The sequence below is a fragment of the Apostichopus japonicus genome, chromosome 19 (assembly GCF_037975245.1).
Source record: "Apostichopus japonicus isolate 1M-3 chromosome 19, ASM3797524v1, whole genome shotgun sequence".
NCBI lineage: Eukaryota > Metazoa > Echinodermata > Holothuroidea > Aspidochirotida > Stichopodidae > Apostichopus > Apostichopus japonicus.
Genome location: NC_092579.1, coordinates 30,454,993 through 30,480,966, shown reverse-complemented (window position 1 = coordinate 30,480,966; position 25,974 = coordinate 30,454,993). Strand labels below are relative to the sequence as shown.

Here is a 25,974-nt window from a genome sequence, read left to right as displayed (position 1 = left end):
TCTCTTTGCATGCAACAAGGCTAAGTATTGATTCACGAAGCGATTCTAAATGGTTGGTTCTTTTTGCTTCTTCTTCTTCTTGTTCTTCTTTTCTATAAAGTTAAGAAATCCCTCGAAGTACTGTGAGATAATAAAGTACGTTATATCACCAATGAAGTGTATAATTGCGTGACAATATCATACCAAGAAAACTTTCCAGCTGTAGTTTAAGAATATCAGATGGTATTGGTCGCTTATATTACACTATTTCTCCAAACATGTAGTGTTACTTAAATAATTATTCAATTATTTAATCTTCGTTTTTCAGAGTTTTCCTCGAATGGAATGATAAATCATGGCGAGTAATTATCGATTCCGTTCGGTACATAAATGTCTTGTTAATATCAATCATAACCATCCAGAAAATCAAATACAATAAACTTGGAAACGTTTTCGGCTGTGTTATTGATGAAATTTGAAATTTGAGTACAATGTTTACACTAATTTTCATCCCCGTTATGACCAGATTTACAATTTTTACCAATTGTAGTTTTACAAATCATAATTGGAGGACCTATCATGTATCAAAACATACGTATGTTTTCTCGGGATTTTAGGTAAGATTCTCACCTAATTGGGGTCTGCTTTAGATTTCGGAAGGTGATCATCCATGTATTGTTGCTCATGTCGCTTAAAATTCACGTCAGTCGCTATAAAGGGCAACCAACTTCGAACTTTGAAATCAAGTGGAATCTTGTGAGGGCAGCATTACGAAAAATATATCGGTGCAAAACGGACTAAGTATGGATATGTTGGTATGCCATTTCACATTATATCGGAGAAAAAAACCGATTAACAAAAGGGTGACTTTCGGCAAAAAATTAATTTTGATTTGTTATATTTCTGTTTCGTAACACTTTTAATATTGGAAAAATGACCTTAAGATACATAAAGCTTATCAATTGAAGTGGTTGAACTACTTAGTCTATAACACCGGCAATAAAGTCACCTTCTCAGACTGTCATTTCTGTGATACAGTCAGTACGCGCGATATTGTAAACAGAACTCATATATGCTTTTTTGTATCGTCAAATAACATGATAACACTTCGTTACAAATATGGCAAAGACGAGTGGTGTTGAATTTCATCCAATGGTCCTATGTTGTTAATGTTAAGTGTACGTGTTTTACGTATTATTAGTAACATTTAAGACTGCACTAATCATTAATTTAACCATTTAAGAGCATTCCAGAGATTAAAATGATATAGATTTTAAAACTGAACATCCTGAAAACTGGAAAAAAAACACGGAAACCTTTTACTAGAACTCACGTTTACTTACACTATGCATAATGAAATGCCTTAGGTCATCATTTAACAATTTGTTGATGAATATTTCATTCTGCAAAGAAAACCCCAACACAGTTCTTAAAAATAAAACCAGAATGCAAAATGCATAGAGGTTTCGACGACTTCAGTGTACTAGACTTCTGCTTTTTAGTATAACCAGAACTAGCTGTTACAATAACACTATGGCATGATAAACACAGTTCAGTCTACTGTACGTACACTCTAAAACAACCTGCTGAAAATTTTCTGGTTAACAACATGCTAACATAATCCTGGATATTGTCTACGTTAGTTAACATAATCCTGGTTAATCCAGTGCGGTAAACCAGTGAATTAACTAAAATAGATTATTAGCATATTGCAATCATCGCCTCTGATCGGTTTGTTGGTCGCGACTCAAGACGTTCGAACTGGCGTAGTTGTGGTGTACGGTAACTTCTGAGGACACACCTAACGAAAGCCATACAATACACAGCAATATTACGCTTGGGTCAGCACAATTTAGACCCCGTAGCTTGCCTTTGGTTTTAAAAAGACTAGACCTAGGCTAAACAGTGGATATGTTAAGACCACTAGTGGTCTACATGTTCGGGAAAATGGCTATAATACTAGTAATTGCCGACAGTGAAAAAAGAAAATATTGCTTTTGCATGCAATGCACTTATTGTAGTTGCCTAGACTAACATAGTGAAAAACGTATACCCATCCATGCAGGTTAGGCTATAGCAATTAAGCTAAATTGGGTTATATGTATTGATAATGTGAAATTTATTGAGAAAAAATGATAATTTTATACCATTCAATTATAAAAACCATGCAACTCGTGTAGTTTTAATCTTTATCTGGACTATACTTCAATCTAAATTGGTCAACAATCAGTGGTTTTGGGTATTAAAGGGGGGGGGGGGAGGGGTAGCTACTGTGTGTCAAACTTTAACAGGTTTTGGCTGAAATGTCAGTTAATTAGGCTAGCCTATCCATGCAATGATATAGGTATAGTCTAAGCCTAGTGGCATGTAAGCTTTACCACATAAGAAATGTAAAAATGAAACACCACATATAACTAGGTCACAGCTTTGCACTCCTGATGTTGTAAACCTTACAATATAAAACAGACATGAATATGAATTGTTGGATTATTACATCTCATGCTGTTCTTATACTACGATTATACTCCCCAGAAGTAGGTTTTGGAGCCCTGTAAGTTATGCAGATTATATTTCCATTTTAGGCATATAGCAGATCATGAAATTGGTGTAAATCTCAATAAACTGAACTGCTCAAAGCAGGCACTTCTTATGGCATTGATTTTCTGAACATTAAAAGAGGGACACATTTACAGTTTTCATTGGAGATGTCACTGCCCTATCGTACAGAGGAATGTTCATATAGAAATAAACTGGTAAGTATTTAAACATGGTACAAAACTCAAATAAAAGACCTTTGGAATTGACTTTGTTTAACTTTTAAAATGATTTCTAACATATGTGACCAGCTTCTGTTAGGTCCAGAAATAATAACTCTTTTTTGCTGTTATGTGTCATTTTGTTTTGGCAGAAATAGAAGATTGTCCCAAGAGGAGCTAACAGCCATGACAGAGTACAGTACATGAAACACAACCTTGAGCCTTCCAATACCATTGCAAACTACATGCAAAAAAATGCTGGCTGCAGTTAACTTAGCCCTGCAGGGATAGTAAGCACTGTTCAATGTAATGCAACTGAACAGGGGCGTATCCAGGGGGGGGGCGCAACAGGCGCGCGCCCCCCCTATTGGCCGTCACCAAAAAAAAAGAAAAGTTTAGCAAAAAAAAAAAAAAAATTGATGACGACCTTTATGTGAGATGTCGGTGATCGCTCAACCCCCCCCCCCCCCCCCTCCCGTATGCTTTATTTTTTGTTTGCCAAAAAAAGGTTCTGGCGAAGTTCGGCGGCATAATAGTTTTAGAAACATAGATGGTAATTGTATTTGTATTATCACTATAAACACTAAATGACATGCCAGCCATACTAAATTTTGCCTTTTGTGTCCATATTTACTGGAAATGTTGCTTATTATTAAGGTCGAAAAATGGATCACATATGGCCATGGCCGGCGATCCTGGGTGGAGGGGGGATATATCCCCCCATGAAAATGGGTGGAGGGGATGTAATGCACCATATCCCCCCCCCCCACCAAATGCCAGGGATAAGAATATTTTCATGCCTACATTTATGCATCTTCGTTAATGTACGGCTCTTTTTTAGCTTCATTTCTCGCCTACCATAAACGCAGTGCGATCTTTTCAAATAAAGCGTCTATATAAAGCAAAAATAGTTGACTGTAGGCTTCATTGGCCCTATAACAACAAAATGTATTATTGCGCGCACGGTATTGATATAGTACATATATGCACCCTGATAGTATTCATATAGGCCCTATAGTAGGCCTACACACGTACATGTTCCCTCGAACAGCTGAGAATCTCATGTAACCAGGGTAATGCTTAATACACGTTTCACCTGGATGCCCTAGCAATCGGTACCTAGGAATGTAACTATGTGTAATTGTGTATTGCATGTGTATAGGCCTATAATAGCCTGCATGAGGCCATTTTCTTCATCGAATAATATAACAGAGCTCTCGAACATTCTAACGTTGCGCCTGAAACAAGATTGACAGGGGCCATTTTCCCAAAATAACACCCGAAATTTAAAAAAAAAGTATTTTGGATCCTGATTATGAGATATTTCGGACATGACATCCCTATTTTAAAGTTAGGTATATGCCGCGTGGAAACCTCGGGAAGTGCCGTTTCCGGCCATCTAGAGGGTTTGTTAATCCCAAAATTTTCTTGTACGCTTCGCGCCAACCCATGGTGGCGCTACGCTTAGATAGTCAACAAGGTCATATCCCCCCCCCCCTCACACTCGGAAGTACGGATCGCCGCCCATGCATATGACACCATTTTGCATTTCAGCCCTTCTTTGAAAGCAAAAATTGTACACCCCTCCCCTTAGACCCATCCCCCAGGACGGCGATCATTCATGCCTGGCGCCCCCCTATTGGAAAATCCTGGATACGCCCCTGCTGAATACTGTCAAGTAGAAGTAAAATATCTCTATACCAAAATACTGATATGCTTAACTCAGAAGATTTGCCATCCAAATTTATATACTATTTTCATATAAAAACGACAACAAGTGAACATGCTCTTTAGTTGAGCAGTGTCAAATGTGACCAGTTTTTGTGACTATGTAATGGTTGCAAGAAATAGAAGTGACCTAGCTGCTGCTGCTGGTTCTGTATTGTAATTAGAGAGTCCCGGTTTAACGTCATTCAAGCTAACTGATACAGACAGTAGAGCGATTACTGTGATCATAGCTATCAGAGAAACAAATTTAACGGCCGTTCGATCGTCCAAGACGACCAAAATTCACTTCAGACTGCACCGTAAAACACTACTTAGGTTGTCCAACAGACGGCTAGAGTTTGCCGCAAATGATCAACACTTCGAACAAATCCCTATTCTTTTAGTTTGCCAGTTTATGTCAAACTAAAAGAAAAGGGATTTTCCGAATTACCATATTGTATTTAAACAACACCCTTTGAGTTCCTTGAAAACTATAAATGCAAGAATGCTTGTAGACAATGATAAGGGCTATTAGCCGCAAGCAAATCACAAGAAATTTGGAAACCACCATTGACTATTTTCATCATGAAAGGCTGAAATGGAGTTGTTGTTAACAAAGTACTTTCGGTTGATTGTTATGATTTATTTGTTTTCAAACAAATTCAATCATCCGTGCAAAGGATTGGAATTTTGGTTCTTTCGAGAGGAATTTGTGGGTTTTTTTAAAAGAAAGAAAGATATTCAGTCAAACAATTGTTATGTTTTTCATATGCTTAACTGTGAGTGTGTGTACTTGGGATTTGTTCACCCCAAAATGTTAGACGGAAGCAATTTGAAGGTTTTGCTTCCTTGGCTAAAAGTAAGAATAATCACTAAGGGCAAGACTTAAGCCTCAGGCCGATAGAACTGACCTGCGTTACCTAACGTTACAGTACTCACCTACAATGCTTAATCGATACACTGTAGTATTACTTACATAGAGCTCTCGCGCAAGGCTCCATTTAAAACTCCCAAGTGTTGGAATATCGCAGGGCGTACGTAACTAGTAGTAACTAATATTCCCTCCATATATTTAGTAACTTTATTTCACACAATGTGTGCGAAGTACCACAAAACATACTACTCCAGTAGTATGTTTTGGTACTTTCATTGTACAAGCAGACAATCTTTCGGACAACCAAATATGACGGCAAGGTTGTCCGAACTACAACCTTAAAATTTCCTTAAAAATGAGCCCTGGTTATGAGAAAACCCACACAACTTCACACAAGTTGAGCAACAAAAATAGTTTTTGGTACAACAAAGACATGCTTCATTTTTCCTTATATTAAACTACAACTCATGCCATCAAGTTAACAGTTCCACACAAAATTAGTTGCAAGGCTATTGATACCATGTACAAGTTATGCATGTAGAGGTCAATTTAGGTCACTGGAACCATTGCAGTAACCATATTGTCTTACTTCCACACACTTCCTCCTTTTAAAGTGTTGATTTGTATTGATTTTATGTGAAGATTGGTCACTTACTCTCCGCCAAGTGTGGAAGCATAACTTGAAGCCACTGCTGAAGTCTTCAACTTTATATTAGAGGAATTTTCTTGAGATAGTGACATTCAGTTAAGTTAAAATGCATGTATCTTCGAAATTTCAAACAGAAAACCCAAATCAGGGGACTGTACAACATATCTTATCTCCTTGAGATATCGTGTTTACAAGGTTTTCACTATTTGGCCCCTGGTGATCCCAAATGACCTTTGACCTCCCCACAAAACAATAGGGTTCTTCTACTCAATGTGGTACTCATATACACCAAATATTAGATTGGTTCCCTACTTGAGATGTTGAGTTTACAAACGAGGCGTCACACACATACACGCACACATGTTTGTATTACATTCAGACCGAGGACCCCATTGTATTTTCCATTGTTCAAATCCACGTACCCTAACCTTAACAATACCCCATACAAAAGAATTCTTCCGAGGACGTGGTGATTCTTTAGAAATCACAACCGAGGACCTGAAATTCTTTGGTTCAAGTCCAAGTAGTTCAAGTAGCAAAACAAACGCACGCACGCACACTCTCCGCCTGCATGAATGCATAGGTTACGATTATAATCGAAACCAAAAACTGGCGACGGATAATAATATGACGTCACGATTCAACTTGGAAAAACCCGTGCTTGTACCGAATACAGTTTCTTGGAGTTCATAGTTCGTTAGGCTTCGTTACGCACCAAGCTGCTTTGTGAAAAGATCGTTATACAAAATGACGATGTAATAATTTGATAGACTTTACTTTTATTCGAAAAGGTTTTTATGTAGCGTCCTGCATATGCATTAAGCATTTGTATCCGGTTGGTACACATATACTACCTATATACCTATATACTGGCTTACAAGCATTGCACGTTGTGAATAACCACCTACTAAGTTCCTTACCAACACTGGCGTGTATCCATTTATTGGTCACAAGCATCGGGTAAAATGTAAGTGATATGCAAATTTGATTCTTCTCTCAGTTTCACGTTATCCATTTAATTAATTGATTCTACCGTTCTATAGGGTTCACCGATGTGAACAGTTAGTGTCTTGCGAATGCAAGGATATAGAACAGATCAATTTCATGTGGGTGGTAGTGTACATCCACTGTATTCACCGATTCCATGGGAACGACGGAAGCTCGACGTTAATGTTGCACATATGGAATAGCGTTTCTTGTCATTTAATTCGATACTGAAGTAGCACGGTAGGCCTATACAAAGTACAATAATTATTATAACCAGCCACATTCCACATATAAGTACAGAAATTTAGTATTAGTTTAAAGAATGGAACCTATGTACACAATTTAATATAAATGCTGATATGAAAAAGAGCACTTTCGGGATGGACTCAAAGAGATGGAAAACAAACTATTGATTGTCTATTAACAGACGGAAACGATTGAATAAGCCTACGCGGCAAAATGTGTAGTGCGATGACGTTAGGGGAACTAAGGGAACGTTAGGGCTAACCTATATATGAGATAAAAGGGTAAAAGTTTCGAGATATAGCAGTCGAGACTACAATCCATATTCCCACGAGTTAACTGATATATTCTGGGCAAGACAGAATCGACAGCGGTTTACCAGTTTGTAGTTTTAGTGTACTACGAACTTTTTGGAGTATGTTTATTACTTCACCACGTAACGGTTTTGCGGGTCTGTGTGCAATAGGTGTACGTGTATGGCAAGCCATATGGGCCAAACTTCGCATAATATATCCTCGTATTAATACGATTATATATGCGCATTTAGTTGAATATATACGCGTATTAAATCAGACAATAACTGGCATGTCCTATAGCTTTCACAAAAGAGTTTCGAGAGTTATCACATTGTAGCCTCGTCAGTGCAATATATGAGAGTTTGCAAAATTATAATCTCTATTGACGTACACCCAGGCCAAACGTACTTGATCTAGACAACAGCATGGTTTAATACGTGTTTATTTTAATTAATACGTGTATATAATATTCGAATTAACATGTGCATATATTCGAATTAATCCTCATATGTATTCGAATTAATACGTGTTCATATTCGAATTAATACGCGGATGTATTAAAGCCTTGTGATTGGCTAATAATTTATAGGGGTATAAATTTGAATTAATACGCGTATATATTCGAATTGATACGCGGATGTATTATGCGGTGTTTGTCCCACATGACTTACAATATATACGTGTGTGCACACACACTCATCGAGATATGGGAGGGGCAAGCCTTCCCCCTTGACCCCAGCTATTAACCCTCTCAACTGCCCTAAATCTTTTTAGGAACGGATTTGACGGTATATGTATATACTCAAAATACATACTAGACTGCACAAATTGTATCATTTATCTCTGTGAATTATTGGGGGTTGAAAAACAGTTTTTCTTATCGTTAAGCTTAGAGGAACTAAGATACCGAGAGCTGAATAGTTGTCAACATACCAAACTATACACCAACCTCAATTTAAAAATTTACATGGGTTCTTCATTTTTCACATTTTTATTTCGGGAAAATTTCTAGACTTTTGATACTAATTATTTTGATTTTATCAGTGATCAGAATGATCAGTACACGTCGTTATTATTATTATTGGGTCATTCTGTGTCAATTCACGTATGGCTGTTGCTGGACCCTCTCCAAAATATTACCACACTCATTGCATGATTAGAGCACCATGAAATAAGCATATTCTGTAAACTTGTCGCCACCGTGGCATTTGGCAAAACAGAATGTCTGCACATTTGAATTAATAATACACTCGGGACATGTGTATTGATTGACATTCATTTTATAGTAGTCTTTTAATAAAGTGAATGAATCCAGAATATTATTTGTTTAAATGACATTGAAATCTGCACAGTATTGACTTGAATGACCTTGAAATACAATATCCAGGCTCAAAAACATATGGAACAGCAAAACAGGCAAAAACTTTATGGGGGTTTTTGTATAAAATTCCAAACTTGGAGCATTTTTCATTTACAAATAAGGCAAAATACGCAGCATGAGATAGTAACTTTAGAACTGCACAACTTGCAAATATACTACTAGAATGCATTGTGATCATTATTTGGTATTGCTTGGACGGGACATAATAATCTCTGAAAGAATCAAGTATCCTAAAGCAAAGGAGCAATTTATCACTAAAAATAACACATTGCTTTGCGAAAAATACCAAAATAGAATATTTTGGCACTTTTAAATTAACCTAACTCCACAAGACAATGCTTTTATAGCCTTTTCCCATGATATAGAGTCTATAGGTTTCTGTCATAGAAAGTTAGTAGAATGTTTAACTGCAGAGAAATCAGACCTCAAAAATCAAGAAGATGCCAAAATGCCACAGTGGCGACAAATTACGGAATTTTTAAAGTGCGATAAATCGGCCAATTTTGAAGCAAAGCAACTGAAAGTCACATCATGTGCTTATTCCATGATGTTCCAAACATACAATAATTTGGTATTTTTTCAAAAAGTTCGGACTACAACCTACACCAAAATTTGGTTATTTGATATGGAATGACCCTATTGATGCTGTTATTGTTGTTGTTGCTATTGTTGTTGTTATTATTATTTTATCATTATTTTCAAGCAGACGTTGTTCAAAGATGGAAGATTCTCGTGCGTTATCCGAGCATGCGCAGCACCAGATGCTAGAAAAGAAACTCGGGGAGCAAGCTAAAATCGTTCCAAGAAATTTGAAGGGTATGTTAATTTGTAAGGTCTGCAAACTTTCACTTTTGTGATTACTGAAGAAACACTCATTCCGTTTATTAAATTTAAATAATATCTTTTATTGTAACGTCGAACAATATAGCGAAAATGCTTAATTTATTGTAAACACGTAAGATACAGATCGATAGTCCGTGCTCGCAGACCAAGACTTTACTAACATCTGTAAAGTTCATTTTTGTGTAGTTTTTAAGATTTATTCCATTTTTGAAAAGCGCATTGATGCCGGTGCTTATCGCGCTATACATGTTTGGTATTATTATTATTATTTTAAATTTGATCCTCGAAATTTTGATTACTGATAATGTATATCATATATATTGAACACCGTTCAAAATTAAATCTTATTTGAGGAAGTTTCGTGTCCTTTAAAAAGAAAGAAACAAATAATAATGCAAAAGTACGTTTATATGATTAAGTCTGTGACAAGTATGGCTTAATTAAAAATTCTTCTCTAAACTTTTACGTCACTAATTGTTAAGTAAGGTGCATATAGTATTTTTCTTCGCAAAGAATTGCAGTTTGATATATGATTTTTTCTGAAGTTTATATGTATCTAGCAAAACAGCGTTTTTGACATTATCATTGTCAATTGAACTGAAAAGTCGAAGTGTTTTACTTTTATTAGAATAACCTACATAATTAGCAAGATAATATTGTCAGAAAAAAACACCCCGTCGATGATAGATTGATCACAGAGCAGACTGAAAGCAATCATATAAAATGCATCATGGAGCACATTTAGTATATTTTTTGTTATCTATACTAGGACCACCTGTTGCAGCTCGTCCGCCCTCTGTTCTCGTAGCAAAGGAGAAGGGCCATCCTAAACCAGTAGCCCCAAGACGAAAGCCAGTTCTTCGTCCGAGGCCCCCAGGAACTCCGGTACCAAGACCTCGATCACTCCCTCCACAGCAACCAGGAGCGGACTCTAATTCCAATCTAGGAGGCGTTGCAGTATCTCATCAAAATAGCAAATCACGTTCAAATTCAGTCAGTACAACATCCAATTCGAGCCACAAAACCGAATCAAACAGCTGTACGGAAATAGCGAGAGAACTTAAACAGCGCCATCTTAAACCAGTTTTGGAGGAGATTGCAAATTGCAATTTTGCAGAATTAGAACGCACGAAGGAAACCGTTCTGAAAGAATACGACGAGGAAGCCAGCGGCCCGGACAAAAAAGAAGTGAGGGAAGAACTACAGTTGGACATAAATACCGAAATGCCGGTGGCCGATTTCGCTTGTTCCGATGCTATCGGCAAATATCGAGATATGTTGCACAACATCGTGGTAGAGGCACGATATGATTCTGAAGAGATCCAGAGGAAATTTGCTGCCGTCGACCAGGAAGTACTAAATGAATATCAAAGTCGCTGTAAAGGAATAAATCCAGAGAAGATACAAACAAATGAATCGATTTTAAGATCCAATATGGAAGACAAGAAAGAACACTTCTTACTCGTGAACTCCACCCTATCTCACGCTTTTTGCGAAAACCTGCGCTCAAATATTGTGGCACGCGCGAGCACCGAATGTGTGCAATATCTCGCAGACCATTCCGTATCGAGCTTGCATGAGCAACTTGACATTATCTCTAAACTGAAAGAGATAAAATCAAAACATCTGAGCGAGTTTGATGCGAAGGCTAAGGGTCCGACAAAACTGGAGGTGAGAAGTCACTGTTGTCGTGAAATGGAAAACGAAGTATTCCGCATTCAGATGGCCATGAGTGGTGACACTCTAACCATGGCTATAAAGATGTATCATACAAAGATGAAGGACATTGCGGACCAGCTACCCTTGGAAGAAAATGATCTTACTCGACAGCATAAACAAGCTGCGTCATTGGTCCGAACATTATTCAACGACAGACTACGAGGTTTTGATGAACGGGCCATATCGGGGCCCAAACAGATTATGGAAGCCTTAACGGAATATCCCGAGGCCCAGTTAACCAACGCTAATTATCATAAATCACTTGAACAATGCCAAGATCTCACGACTGAAATAATAAAACAAATACGACATTCTACAGATGGTCCTATTCGAAAAATAGAGAGAGGTGGTCAGTTGCAAAAGTTTAATAGGTTGAAGGAAGACGGATTAAAAAGGTACGACGCCCAAGCTAAAGGACCAGGCAGAGAAGCTTTTCGACTAATTTGTGAGGAGGGCATAGACGGACTTTTGAGATCAAGAAAGAAATATCACCGTCTTTGAAAAGTTCAACTTATGAACTGAGACCCACTTTGTTCGTTATACTCATATAATTCTCATATAGTCCTGTCTTATAAAAATCCTTAAAAAGGTGAAGCAACTATCATTCGGTGATGATAGTTGAATTAGTGTAACCAGATATTTTTACATTCTTGTACTCTTTTCTTTTTGTTTTGATGAACATTTAACATAATGTTGACTTTTACCAGTGGTTTTGATGTATTTAATGAAATTGTATTTCTTTCTAGATTTACAATAATCACCCACGCATGTGCAGGCCAATGACATCACAAAATGATTCATGTAACCATTATAAGCAACGATCTACGAGAGACTGATTTTTCCATTAACACATCCATATTAGAGTTTTACTGCCCTCTAAATGTTCCTGCCATACATATATTTATTAATCAATCCCTTCATTTTCATTATAATCTTATGTCAAAGCAAATACCCTGTTCAATAAATCCGAAAAAGAAAGCTCTCTGAAAAAGAATGAACACTGTTAACAATTCTCGAACATTAATAATTCAACGCCCACCCCCCCCCCTCCAATCTTTGACAACATACCTCAAAGGTCCCTATTGAGGTACACAAACCTTTCAGCTGAGAATGAAGAACTGTGATGAAAACTCAGAAAAGTAAATGGGAGTACAAAGAATGTTCAACATATGAAACATTACGACATTATTTAACATTCTTTCAACACGTTATTTTAATTTTTTACATTCTTGTACTCTTTTCCTTTAGTTTTGATGAACATTTAACATAATGTTGACTTTACCAGTGGTTTTGATGTTATTTACTGAAATTGTAAACATTTCTCGAACATTAATAATTCAACGTTATTTTAAATTTTTACATTCTTGTACTCTTTTCTTTTTGTTTTGATGTACATGATGCTGACTTTTACCAGTGGTTTTGATGTTATTTACTGAAATTGTAAACCTTTCTCGAACATTAATAATTCAACGTTATTTTAAATTTTTACATTCTTGTACTCTTGTACTATGGTTTTAAAGCATAATTGCCTGTCAATTGCTGTGATATTTTTAATATATAATACTTAGTGTATATGAGTACCACATTGAGTAGAAGAACCCTATTGTTTTGTGGGGAGGTCAAAGGTCATTTGGGGTCACCAGGGGCCAAATAGTGAAAACCTTGTAAACACGATATCTCCAGGAGGTAAACTTGGACCAATTTCATATTTCGTGAGTAGGAGGACCACATTTAGGAGCAAAAGCCTATAGTTGTTTGTGGAGATAAAAGCCCTTTTGGGTCACCAGGGGTCAAATTGAGTAAACCTTGTAAACACGATATCTCAAGAAGAATAGCTTGGATCGATCTCGCCTTTCGTGTGAAGGAGTACCACATTGAGTTCAATATCTCTTTTGATTTTAGTGGAGGTCCAAGAACATTTGGGGTCACTAGAGGTCAAATTGTGAAAACCTTGTAAATACGACAACTCAAGAATGGAAGGTTGGATGTAGTTCGTTGTGACCAGGCAACGTTTATGAAACTTAACAGTTCGTCTAGTTATAGTTTTTGCTATGACCAATCTCTAATGCCAAATAATTGTGTAAAACGGTCTTAGTTTGCAGTAAGTTCATGAGCTTTTGTCTGGATCGGCTGTTGATCTCAATTTGTGTAGTCTCTTCCACCAGTTTCAGCATATCTAAGCCTTAAAAGTAACGTTCGACTGTCATCACGTTTATGATTATGGGACAACTTGAACTAACCTGGCTATAGGCCTGTGAGCAATTTTATGTTGTCTAGGCCAGCAACGGTTGGGAAGAATAGGGTTCGTTAACACAACAACGTGAACAATACCAGTCAGGATACCAATACACTTAAGATGGCAAAACATCTCCTTAATTCCAGCTGGCTGGATATCAGTCAGAATTCGCGGAGTATAGAACAATTTAAGGAGTTTTGAGACAAGTTTGCTGTTGTTGCTGCTAGGATTTTTGGAAGATCGATGCTCTTACAACCTCAGATTTTCATTGCGTAAAAGATCGCTTTGATTCAGGCAGTTTAATGGAGTAATAGCGCATCAATCTGCAGCTATCAAACAAGATAATTAACGGGACAAATGTACGAAGTCGCGCTAATCGAGTAGCGGTTCAAAGTAGTAGTAAGGTACTGTAGAGGCTTAGGACTCGCGCACACCTAGCTACTGTATACCTAGTAATATAGGAGCAATAATGTGACATAAGCTAAGCTATCTTCGTAGGTGGTTTTACAGACGTTTTATTTTTAATTGTTTAAGACATTGCAGTAGGCTTGACTGCTTATTTATGATTCTGGGTCATGTTTTACTTTGTTCAACACTTACTTTTGGTGGAAAAAGGTTAAATTTCATACTGCAAAGAAACATGACTTTCCAATGCGCAAATACGTAGCACCATGTAATTGCCTAACTGCCTAACCTTTGTTCATAGAAAGTATTGATGTTGCAAATCTGTAGTTTGGAGACTTGAACAACAATCATAGAACTACTGGCGAGTGTAATTTGATGAGTAGATTTTTAGTCACGGTCGCCAAATAGCGAGTACTTCTAGAAATATTTGTCGAGGCCTGAAAACCTTCAAAACATGATTTCTCATGGTAGAAATTATGGATACTTTTCATACATGGTATATGGATTTGCCATATTGAGTACAAGAATCATATTGCTTGTGAGGTCAAATCTCCTATAGGTCACCAGAGGTCAAACTCTGAAAAACCTATTACATGATATCTAACGATAGAAATCGTGGATACCTCTAACACTTGGTGTGTGGATTCATAACATACCCATACAAGACCCCTATTGTTTTTGGTGGAGGTGTGTATAGCCACGTACAGTAGACTGACCTGTGTTTATCATGCCATAATGTTATTGCAACAGCTAGTTCTGGTTATACTAACAAGCAGAAGTCTAGTGCATTGAAGTCATCAAAACCTCAATGCATTATGCATTCTGGTTAATGAACAATTAGTGCTGAATCTCTTATATAGTAACAAATCGAAACATCTATGAACAGATTACCAAACTAGGAATACAAATATGGCAAAGACGAGTGGTGTTGAATATCATCCAATGGTCCCCTGTTGTTTAAATGAAGTTATCGTGTTTTTTAGGTGAGTTATTAGAATTTATAAACAATAATACTAAAAATTACAGTAACAAGACCAAAATTCTGCCTAAAGTTATCATTTAATAACTTTTTGATAACAAATATATAAAAAAAAATAAAACTGGTAGTTCTTCAAGAAAATACCGGCCACGGATAATAATAATACGTCACGATTCAAACTGGGAATACCCCGTGCTTGTACCGATATAGTTTCTTGGAGTCCATAGTTCGTTCTTCGTTACGCACCTATAGCTGCTTTGTCAACAGATTGTTTATTATAAAATGACGATTGTTCGTGGGTTTTTTTTCATATGAGTATTGATATGCTGCGAGTGTCTCTCACAATCCAGTCACCTCGTTTTCTACCAAAATGTCAATATTTGATCTATTTAATAGATTTACATTTATTTGCAAAGGTTTCATAGAGCGTCCTGTATATGTATTCGGCCTATGTATCTGGTTGATACACATATACTATTGGCTTACAAGAATTGCATGTTGTGTATTACCACCTATTACAAAAGTTCGTTACCAATAGTGGCGAGTATCCATTTATTGGTCACAAGCATCGGGTAAAATGTAAGTGATATGCAAATTTGATTCTTCTCTCAGTTTCACGATAGCCATTTAATTAATTGATTCTATCGTTCTATAAGGTTCACCAATGTGAACAGTTACTGTCTTATGAATGCAAGGATATAGAACAGATCAATTTCATGTCGGTGGCAGATTTGGTTAAGTGTACATTAACTGTATTCACCGATTCAATGTGGAACGACTGAAACTCGACGTTAATGTTGCACATAGGGAATAACGTTTCTTGTCATTGTGTGTTTAATTCGATACTGAAGTAGCACGGTAGGCCTATACAAAGTACAATCATTATTATAACCAACCAGTGGCGTAGATACGGGGGCGTGGGGCGACAGCCCCCCCCCCCCTTGGAAGCTTGTCGCCCAAGTCACACTCCCACTGGGATTTTGGGTGCCGAAAAAAATTAACGCATTTATAGCCTTTCCCCCATGAGATAGGGTCTATAGGTTTCTGTCATAGAAAGGTAGTAGAATGTTTAACTGCTGAGAAATCAGACCTCAAAAATCAAGAAGATGCCAAAATGCCACAGTGGCGACAAATTACGTAATTTTTAAAGTGCATGCGATAAGTCGGCCAATTTTGAAGCAGTGCAACTAAGAGTCACATAATGTGCTTATTCCATGATGTTCCAAATATACAATAAATTTGGTAATTTTGCAAAAAGTTTAAACTACAACCTTCTCCAAAATTTGGGTATTTGATATGGAATGACCCTATTATTATTATTATTATTATTGTTATTATTGATGTTGTTGTTGTTGCTATTGTTGTTGTTGTTATTATTTTATTATTATTTTCAAGCAGACGTTGTTCACAGATGGAAGATTCTCAGATACGAGCACTGGAACGGTGCTTGGATGGGCTGACCCAGATACTGGAGATCGATGACGTAATGCCACGTCTCATTGAGGATGACGTCATGCAGGATAGAGATATCGAGAGATTGGAAGCAAAAAAATCGAAGAACGAACGAGTCCACGCGTTCGTCTTTATTCTACAGACGAAAGGCAGGAATGCATTCCAGGTTTTCATTGGTGCGTTATCCGAGCATGCGCAGTACCAGATGCTAGCAAAGAAGCTCGAAGAGCAAGCTAAAATCGTTCCAAGAAATTTGAAAGGTATGTTAACTTGTAAGGTCTGCAAACTTTCCCTTTTGTGATAGTACTATAGAAACACTCATGCCGTTTCTTAAATTTAAATAATAGCTTTTATTGTAACGTAAAAACGTATAAGATACAGATCAATAGCCCGTGTTCGCAGACCAAGACTTAACTAACTTCTATAAAGTTCATTTTTGTGTAGTTTTTAAGATTGATTCTATTTTGTAAAGCGCATCATGATGCCGGTGCTTATCGCGCTATATAATTGTTTGGTATAATTATTATTATTTTAAATTTGATCCTCGAAATTTTGATTACTGATAATGTATATCATATATATTGAACACCGTTCAAAATTAAATCTTATTTGAGGACTTTTCGTGTCCTTTAAAAAGTAAGAAACAAATAATAATGCAGAAGTACGTTTATATGATCAAGTCTGTGACAAGTATGGCTTTATTAAAAATTCTTCTCTAAACTTTTACGTCACTAATTGTTAAGTAAAATTCATATAGTATTTTTCTTCGCAAAGAATTGCAGTTTGATTTATGATTTTTTCTGAAAGTTGATATGTATCTAGCAAAACAGGGTTTTTGACATTATCATTGTCAATTGAACTGGAAAGTCGAAGTGTTTTACTTATATCAAAATGACCTACATAATTAGCAAGATAATATTGTCAGAAAAAAAGACCCCGTCGTCGATAGATTGAACACAGAGCAGACTGAAAGCAATCATATAAAATGCATCATGGAGCACATTTAGTATATTTTTTGTTATCTATTCTAGGACCACCTGTTGCAGCTCGTCCGCCCTCTGTTCTCGTAGCAAAGGAGAAGGGCCACCCTAAACCAGTAGCCCCAAGACGTAAGCCAGTTCTTCGTCCGAGGCCCACAGGAACTCCGGTACCAAGACCTCGATCAATCCCTGCACAGCAACCAGGAGCGGACTCTAATTCGAATCTAGGAGGCGTTGCAGTATCTCATCAAAATAGCAAATCAGATTCAAATTCAGTCAATAAAACATCAAATTCGAGCCACAAAACCGAATCAAAAAACTGTACGGAAATAGCGAGAGAACTTAAACAGCGCCATCTTAAACCAGTTTTGGAGGAGATCGCAAATTGCAAGTTTGCAGAATTAGAATGCGCAAAGGAAACCGTTCTGAAAGAATACGACGAGGAAGCCAACGGCCCGGACAAAGAAGAAGTGAAGGAAGAACTACGGTTGGACATGAACACAAACATACGTCTTTCTGAAATAGCGGTGGCCGATTTCGCTTATTCCGATGCTATCGGCAAATATCGCGATATGTTGCACAACATCGTGGTAGAGGCACGATTTGATTCCGAAGAGATCCAGAGGAAATTTGCAGCCGTCGACCAGGAAGTACTAAATGAATATCAAAGTCGCTGTAAAGGAATAAATCCAGAGAAGATACAAACAAATGAATCGATTTTAAGATCCAATATGGAAGACAAGAAAGAACACTTCTTACTCGTGAACTCCACCCTATCTCACGCATTTTGCGAAAACCTGCGCTCAAGTATTGTGGCACGCGCGAGCACCGAATGTGCGCAATACCTCGCAGACCATTCCGTAATGAGCTTGCATGAGCAACTTGACATTATCTCTAAACTGAAAGAGATAAAATCAAAACATCTGAGCGAGTTCGATGCGAAAGCTAAGGGTCCGACAAAACTGGAGGTGAGACGTCACTGTTGTCGTGAAATGGAAAACGACGTACTCCGCATGCAGATGGCCATGAGTGATAATACTCTAACCATGGCTATAAAGATGTATCATACAAAGATGAAGGACATTGCGGACCAGCTACCCTTGGAAGAAAATGATCTTACTCGACAGCATGACCAAGCTGCGTCATTGGTCCGAGGTTTAATTAACGACAGACTACGAGGTTTTGATGAACGGGCCCTGTCGGGACCCAAACAGATTATGGAAGCCTTAACGGAATATCCCGAGGCCCAGTTAACCAACGCTAATTATAATAAATCACTCAAACAATGCCAAGATCTCACGACTGAAATAATAAAACAAATACGCCATTCTTCAGATGATTTAATACCTATTCTAAATATAGAGAGAGGTGGTCAGTTGGAAAAGTTTGATAAGTTGAAGGAAGACGGATTAAAAATGTACGACGCCCAAGCTAAAGGACCAGGCAGAGAAGCTTTTAGACTGATTTGTGAGGAGGGAATAGACGGATGTTTGAGACCAAGAAAAAAATATCTCCTTCTTTCAAAAGTTCAACTTATGAACTGAGACTCACTTTGCTCGTTATTGAACTTGTGGCAATACTCATATAGTCCTTAAAATCCTTATAAAAAAAGCAGCAGCTATCTTTCGGTGATGATAATTGGATTTGTGTAACCAGATGCATCAATATTCACTCAAGCAATCGCTACGTTATAACATATACAGTAACATCTCGCATGCATTGAAAGAGTCGAATTATTGTACCTGGGGAAGCAACTATCATTCGGTGATGATAGTTGGATTTGTGTAACCAGATACATCAATATTAATGCAAGCAATCGTTACGTTATAACATATACAGTAACAGCTCGCATGCATTGAATCAGTCGAATCATTGTACCTGGGGAAGCAACTATCATTCGGTGATGACGGTTGACGGTGATGACGGATTAGTGTAACCGGATACATCAATATCCATGCAGTGTTAGTCACATTTGAAACCTAGATGAACGTGAATATTAACATAATTGAGATACACGAACCTTTCAGCTGATCATAAAAACTGTTATGAAAACTCAGAAAATTAAATGGGAGTACAAAGAATGTTCAACATATGGAAACATTACGACATTGTTTAACATTCTTTCCACACGTTATTTTAAATGTTTACATTCTTGTACTCTTTTCTTTTCTTTTTGTTTTGATGAACATTTAACATAATGTTGACTTTTACCAGTGGTTTTGATGTTATTTAATGAAATTGTAAATCCTCTATTTCTTTCTAGATTTACAATAATCACCCACGCATGTGCAGGCCAATGACATCACAAAATGATTCATGTAATCATTATAAGCAACGATCTACGAGAGACTGATTTTTCCATTAACACATCCATATTAGAGTTTTACTGCCCTCTAAATGTTCCTGCCATACAAATATTTATTGTTCAATCCCTGCATTTTCATTCTAATATTAAGTAAAAGCAAATACCCTGTTCTCTAAGAGAGAATGAATACTGTTAACCTTTCTCGAACATTAATAATTCAGCGCCCCCCCCCCCCCCCACAATCTTTGACAACATACCTCAAAATCCCTACACAAAGTCACAAGAAAAAAATATATTTATTGGCAATTGAGTATTTATATATTGACTCCTCGGGGATAAGATTTTAAAATCTCGGAACTGAACAAGCTGTCAAAAAAGAGCTACGTTTTTTCTCATTCTCTATAAGCACTAACAGCCGAAAATGATTGTTGTTGATCCGTCAAGATGATGTGAAAATGAAGTGGAAAACCAGAAACTTGGCAAAACCCGACAAAATTGGCAATAAGAAAAGATAATTTTAGTGAAATAACTGTCGTGTATGCTGTTTCGCAATGGTTGAAACATTAAATTAGAGCAAACTTAAAAATGAAACGGAGCGGTTGCTGACATTATGTACTAATTGCTTCACATGAGTATTTTTACAGGCATGATTCGTTACACCTTGATACACATGAAATATTAGACGGGATTAATGGTTTTAAAGTATAATTGCCTTTAAATTGCTGTGATATTTTTATTTAGATATTCTTCTTCTTTATCTAAAGAATATTTAATATGAATACGAAAGAAATCCTAACCCATCGCGTTCGACGATACCTTTAAACAAGCTGACTATCAATTTGACATTTAAAATGCTTCATCAGCTTTTGACAAGGGGAGAAAGGAGAGAGAGGGGCGGAGGGGGGGGGGGGGGTGGGTTAAGTACCAAACCAATTTAAGTATGTTTTCAAGGCTAATCTTGAAACATATACCACTATATTACGGAGTGAACAATTCCACTGAAGTAATAGTTACCACAAAATCGGACTTACTGACAAGTTACATGAATGTGGAGTGGGTTACGCACAAACTATAGTGTGCAGGTTATGAATTATTTCATACTCACTTGAAAAACTAAACATTACTTATTTACGTGCTTAGTCAAGTACCCCGTGTATGCCTCTCGGGCAATATATCAGGATTGGAACAATAAAGAAAAAAGTGGGCGCAGACTGCGCATCAGGAATCTCCATTAGGCATAAAAACATGTCTTCTTGAGCATTTACCCTTTAAACTTAATCCTGCAGCCAGTTCGACAAGATCGTCCGGTCTTACTTTCATCCTCATCAGAATCTATAAAACTCCATTATTCAGCATTTTAACATCGACAAAAGACTTGCGCAAATTTAGTTCTCCTATATCGTCACCGTTAATAGCAGGCTTGCAACTGATCGTGTATACGTATATTTGCAGAAGGTTGATACATGTGGTGTTGGGGCGGTGTTATCTCAGTCGGAGCATATATATCGAAGAGAGATAACCAAAAAAAATCTTTTCCACATGTGACTTGAACGTGAAAATTCATGGATAACTTGATAAATCATAACGCGACCTCTCCCGAGGAGGAGGAATCGGTGGAGTTTCCGTGGAGACAAATCACGATCGCTGTCACCTTTGCTATTATTATGATTGTTGGTTTAATCGGTAACGCACTGGTGATAATTATAGCCTGCAAGAAACCGGTAGCAGCACGGTCCAGCACCGGTATTTTTATCCTTAATCTCAGTTTATCTGATTTATTATTTTTACTTTTCTGCTCTCCTTTCACCGCCACCGTCCTAACCATGAAGTACTGGATATTTGGACGATTGTTGTGTAAATTGTGGAACTTTGTGATACAATCATCAATGTTAGCAAGTATTTACACACTCGTCATCTTGTCTTTTGACCGATATTTTAAGCTTGTCAGAAAACCGTCAAACCGGCTCGGTAATAAATGGGGTATTATAATCGTGGTGTTTATTTGGATCGTAGCAGCTGGATTCTCAAGTCCTTGTTTGATAGTATTTGATATAACACAGGTTAATAATACCAGCAAGTTTCTATGTTACGATTCTTTATGGACAGACCCAGCAAGACAGAAACCGAGATATTTGTTATTCGTGGCTATGGTGGGTTACGTTGTACCATTAATGTTATTAACTTTTACGTATGCATCTATAATGAAAGCAACATGGAAGGTATCCAATATTGGTTCTAGTAATTGTGTAAAACGATCCCGTAAACAGGTCACCGTTATAATAAGCGTTTTGGTTCTAGCCTTTGGAGTTAGCTGGCTGCCGCATAACATCTTCAATGTTTGGATTGCACTAGCCAAAGACAAATTTCCTTGGACTCAATTTACTTTTCGATTCAAGGTAATCAGTTGGTGCCTGACGTCACTGCACACTTGCTTAAACCCGGTCGTTTATTGTTTAATGTCACGATTGTTTCGTCATGCTGCCAAGGAAGTTGTGACAGAGTGTGGAAAAGGGGACTGTTCGATGCCAGGAGTTACCTACGAGAGGCAAATTCCAGCACACCCATGTCACACATTAAGCCGTTTATCCGCCAGATACAAACACAGACCACTCTTCTACATATAAATATCTTTGAAATATAAAGTGATCATAAGTAACATAGACACTTTCATTGTTGTGAGCGTCATGATCAACCCGGAAGAATTGTGAAAGAACTTCCACGAGTGTTAACCTATCTTAAGTTTGTTCCCCCGTGTGGCTTGTAATTATGCATCATAATTCGAGACACTGTCATAAATAGTTTGAATTTCATATTGTGGTATCAGATTAGGTTCTCTCAATCGTACGTTTTTGCAACATCTTTGGATGTGTTTTTATTTCTTCTCGCAAATGTCACTACATCCATGGGGCGTGACTTGACTTTAAAGTTGACTTTGATTTACAATGACTTTCACCTGGCTTAGCGTACGTTCATGTCTGGTCTAGCTTCGATTTAAGATCATATCAAGTCTGCTAAGTTGTATCATGTTGAAGGCAGTGATGGACAACTGCTGATGTTTGTGAAATACACGATCAACCGTTCCGAAAATAATTGATGTACTTCCGCCGTTAGCAGTAACATCATATAATGCCAGACCAAACCCGTGTATAGGACCATCACGGAACCGCCATTTTGTCAGACGAATAATACCAGACGATCTTGTGAAATGATTTGACTAGAGTACAGTGTGCACAATGTAGTCTCGTGAATGAATAACAATGGAAAGCCAGGTTATTGTATATGCGAGGAAAACAAAGCCGTCAGGTTCACTGGTTTGAGAGTTCTAGTGTAATATTGGGATGAAGGGTGGTATGAAGGTGATATGAGGCAAGTGGACGGGTGGTTTATTCTAACATGAACATTTCAAGAAATGGTTAGCACACTTCAGAAGCTGTAGGCTCCTTTAAGTTCCGATTGCTGAAATGGATTTCTTAATGCCTGTGGGGTGTCTGTTAATTGTCAAATTAAGCCAAGCATGAAAATAGAAAAGTCGTTCCCCGTGGGGATGAGGATCTCTAAGAGTTATTACTCTGTGAAATGCTGATTAATCGTGATGAGAAAACTCAAAACTGCGTCTTGCACAAAAATATAAGTTACGGCTTATTTACTAGCTATTTTATGTATTATGCAGAAAATGCTCTTATTTCGAATTGAAAATCGAAATGCAATGAAGTTTTGAACAGTGACTGGGCCACGCATCGACCGAATGAATAAAGAAAATTGAAACATTTTAACTATTCAAATATGTCATTGCAGTACGATGAATACGACAACATCCTGACATTCTTGACATTTGCGACAGAAAAGTAATTTTCATTACAGTTCCTGGTCTCGGCTGATTTTCATAAATCCTTCATCGCTTGCTTAAGTTTTCGTTCTAAGTATCGGAGGAGCAGGAAAGAAACATAGCAAACAACCTCTTTTAAATACTTCTCTATCTGTTGTTTACAATTACTAGTGTAACTTTAAGTTATATATACGCTTAAAACGCTTAACGATAACGTCACTTAATTTTTCAACATAAGGTTGGATGGTATACACGTCTATAGTAATTAAAACTGACAGGTGATCAAGTTTCATCTGAGCCACAACCATCTGCTCAATCACTTGCTTAAACGTATTAAATATGTTTGTCTTAATTCAAGTACTATATAGATTGGAAGATGACGAAATACCGGCATCTGTTACGAGACTTTAATCTACGAGACTAATAATCATATATATATATATATATATATATATATATATATATATATATATATATATATATATATATATATATATATATATATATATATATATATATATATATATATATATATATATATATGACTTATAATTGACAAATAAGGAGTAAAGTTTTAGAATATATGTTGGAATTTTCGGTCCCCCTGGGACCTTCGTCAGCAATACTTGGCAGTCGAATGAAAAGTACAAAATGTAACACAATGAAAGTATGACGCTACGTAAGTGTAAATTGTATTGATGGAATTAGAACCAAATAAAGCATGACTTTACAAGAAGCGGATTAAGGAGCAAAGAACGGACTAAATATTTTGTAGAACTGATAGTTGTTAAGGGGTCCCAAGTTTTTGTTGAGGCCGGTGATGTGAGACTTAATACGAAAGATTCAATCGATTTCTTTACTATCAGTTCGGGCTGTCACCGTCTATTGGTGATATTATGGCATTAAAACTGCATGCTTTCATTCCCCAACTGAAAACGTGTATTTCATTATCGGACTGGAAAACGTGTATTTTATTATCGGACTGAAAACGTGTATTTCATATTCGGAATGGAAACGTGTATTTTATATTCGGACTGAAAATTTGTCGGACTGAAAACTTGTCGGACTGAGGGGTGTACCCCACCTGAATAGCTTGTAGATGATTTAGCATTCGTTGAAAATCAAATTATCAGATCTAGGTAATAAATAGCTCTTTCTTCATTAATTAAATCTACAACTGACGAGGCTTGTACATCTCTTTGGGCAACGTCGAACGAGTTAGAACTTGCAGTTTGAACTTAAATCTCCCGGGAGAGAGAATCGCGGTATAGGAAATCTACTAAGTTTTAATTTGAATTTAGCTATCGGTTTGAGAGAGTGTAGTGATTATTGTGATATTTTGTTTCTCTTGCTTGGTCAGCAATATCAGAATGATCTCAAATGACGGTCTACGTCTATAGTACCTTGTGTGAGATAATAGGAAAGAGAACAGAGTTGCTAAGTTGTAAAAAACCCTGGAATGCCTATAACTGTCCCCTAAATTCAAAACTAACTTGTTAAATACGCTTGAAATGCTAATATGGTCAGGTTATACACAGCTTAGATTTGTCAATGAGTTAATGTTACCTGTACAGTTTCACCAGTTTCATCAGTTTTTGTGTTAAAGACATTGCCGTTATGGCAGAGGTTCAGTATACATTTTCACTTGTATCAAACACATGGCCATTTCAGAAACTCATTAAGTTTTTAACTTGAAAAATTAAACATTAAGGCATTTATCTTTGCATTGTTTCATGACATATACCTGAAACTCAATCTAGCCAAATATTTGTCAAAATTCTATTTTTGTGAAAATCTTTTTTGGCGGCCAAAAGCAACGAAAATCAGTCAAATTTTCCGAATTTAGGCGAAACCATGCACTTTGGAATGCATCCAGTTGCCTCCAGCATCCAGTATACGTAAGCTTATGATGAATGTTAAGGTTTTGTTGTGTGATTAAATGTGAGAATAATAACAGACTAATCACACCATATTTCCCCGACTATATGGAAGAATCCCCTTGAAAACAGGAATCGAGGTTTACATGTACTTCAAGGAACTTCATGCCGTAAGAGGCCCATGAAGGTATAAGCCTAGTGAAAATAGCATATATCAAACTGGAGCATAATTAGTAATCTTATTACATAAATTTCACCTATACCTATACATAGTTCACATATACAGTACTGTTTGCGTTACTATTTTATCGTTAATTTACGACGCACAACTGAGTCTTATCAACAAATAGGAACAATGAAGATCTCTGAACTAAGTTAAGTCAAGACAAATATCACTGTTATTTGTTATATCTTAGATTTTTTTTCGCATATAATGCGGACAATCGAAATATATATTTTAATATAGACCATCGAAGTCAG

General features: G+C 37.0%; 3 protein-coding genes across 4 annotated transcripts; all 3 read left to right on the top strand.

Moving 5' to 3' along the window:
• Nucleotides 1-6,658: 6,658 nt before the first annotated feature.
• LOC139960317 (uncharacterized) lies at nucleotides 6,659-15,257 on the top strand. 2 transcript variants are annotated; one of them, XM_071958607.1, is made up of 3 exons: nucleotides 6,659-6,932; nucleotides 9,579-9,688; nucleotides 10,485-15,257. In XM_071958607.1, exons 2-3 carry the CDS (start codon nucleotides 9,592-9,594, stop codon nucleotides 11,933-11,935), a joined length of 1,548 nt encoding a protein of 515 aa, XP_071814708.1. In that variant the 5' UTR covers nucleotides 6,659-6,932; nucleotides 9,579-9,591; the 3' UTR covers nucleotides 11,936-15,257. The 2 variants fall into 2 exon arrangements, with proteins under 2 accessions (XP_071814708.1, XP_071814709.1); XM_071958608.1 differs by having other exon boundaries at nucleotides 9,576-9,688.
• Nucleotides 15,258-15,480: 223 nt separating this feature from the next.
• On the top strand, nucleotides 15,481-19,620 carry LOC139960316 (uncharacterized). The gene is made up of 3 exons (XM_071958606.1): nucleotides 15,481-15,633; nucleotides 16,453-16,766; nucleotides 17,538-19,620. The coding sequence occupies exons 2-3, from the start codon at nucleotides 16,466-16,468 to the stop codon at nucleotides 19,028-19,030; spliced, it is 1,794 nt and encodes a 597-aa protein (XP_071814707.1). The 5' UTR covers nucleotides 15,481-15,633; nucleotides 16,453-16,465; the 3' UTR covers nucleotides 19,031-19,620.
• Nucleotides 19,621-20,754: 1,134 nt separating this feature from the next.
• Nucleotides 20,755-23,772, top strand: LOC139960372 (galanin receptor type 1-like). Its single transcript, XM_071958689.1, has one exon. It carries the CDS (start codon nucleotides 21,354-21,356, stop codon nucleotides 22,413-22,415), a length of 1,062 nt encoding a protein of 353 aa, XP_071814790.1. The 5' UTR covers nucleotides 20,755-21,353; the 3' UTR covers nucleotides 22,416-23,772.
• Nucleotides 23,773-25,974: the final 2,202 nt, after the last annotated feature.

What these genes read in the sequence shown, in the direction of transcription:
- LOC139960317 (XM_071958607.1), top strand. Translation starts at nt 9,592, where the DNA reads ATGGAAGATTCTCGTGCGTTATCCGAGCATGCGCAGCACCAGATGCTA. An exon ending in CGTTCCAAGAAATTTGAAGG is followed by an intron (nt 9,689 to 10,484) that starts GTATGTTAATTT and finishes TATCTATACTAG; the next exon opens with GACCACCTGTTGCAGCTCGT.
- LOC139960316 (XM_071958606.1), top strand. Translation starts at nt 16,466, where the DNA reads ATGGAAGATTCTCAGATACGAGCACTGGAACGGTGCTTGGATGGGCTG. An exon ending in CGTTCCAAGAAATTTGAAAG is followed by an intron (nt 16,767 to 17,537) that starts GTATGTTAACTT and finishes TATCTATTCTAG; the next exon opens with GACCACCTGTTGCAGCTCGT.
- LOC139960372 (XM_071958689.1), top strand. Translation starts at nt 21,354, where the DNA reads ATGGATAACTTGATAAATCATAACGCGACCTCTCCCGAGGAGGAGGAA.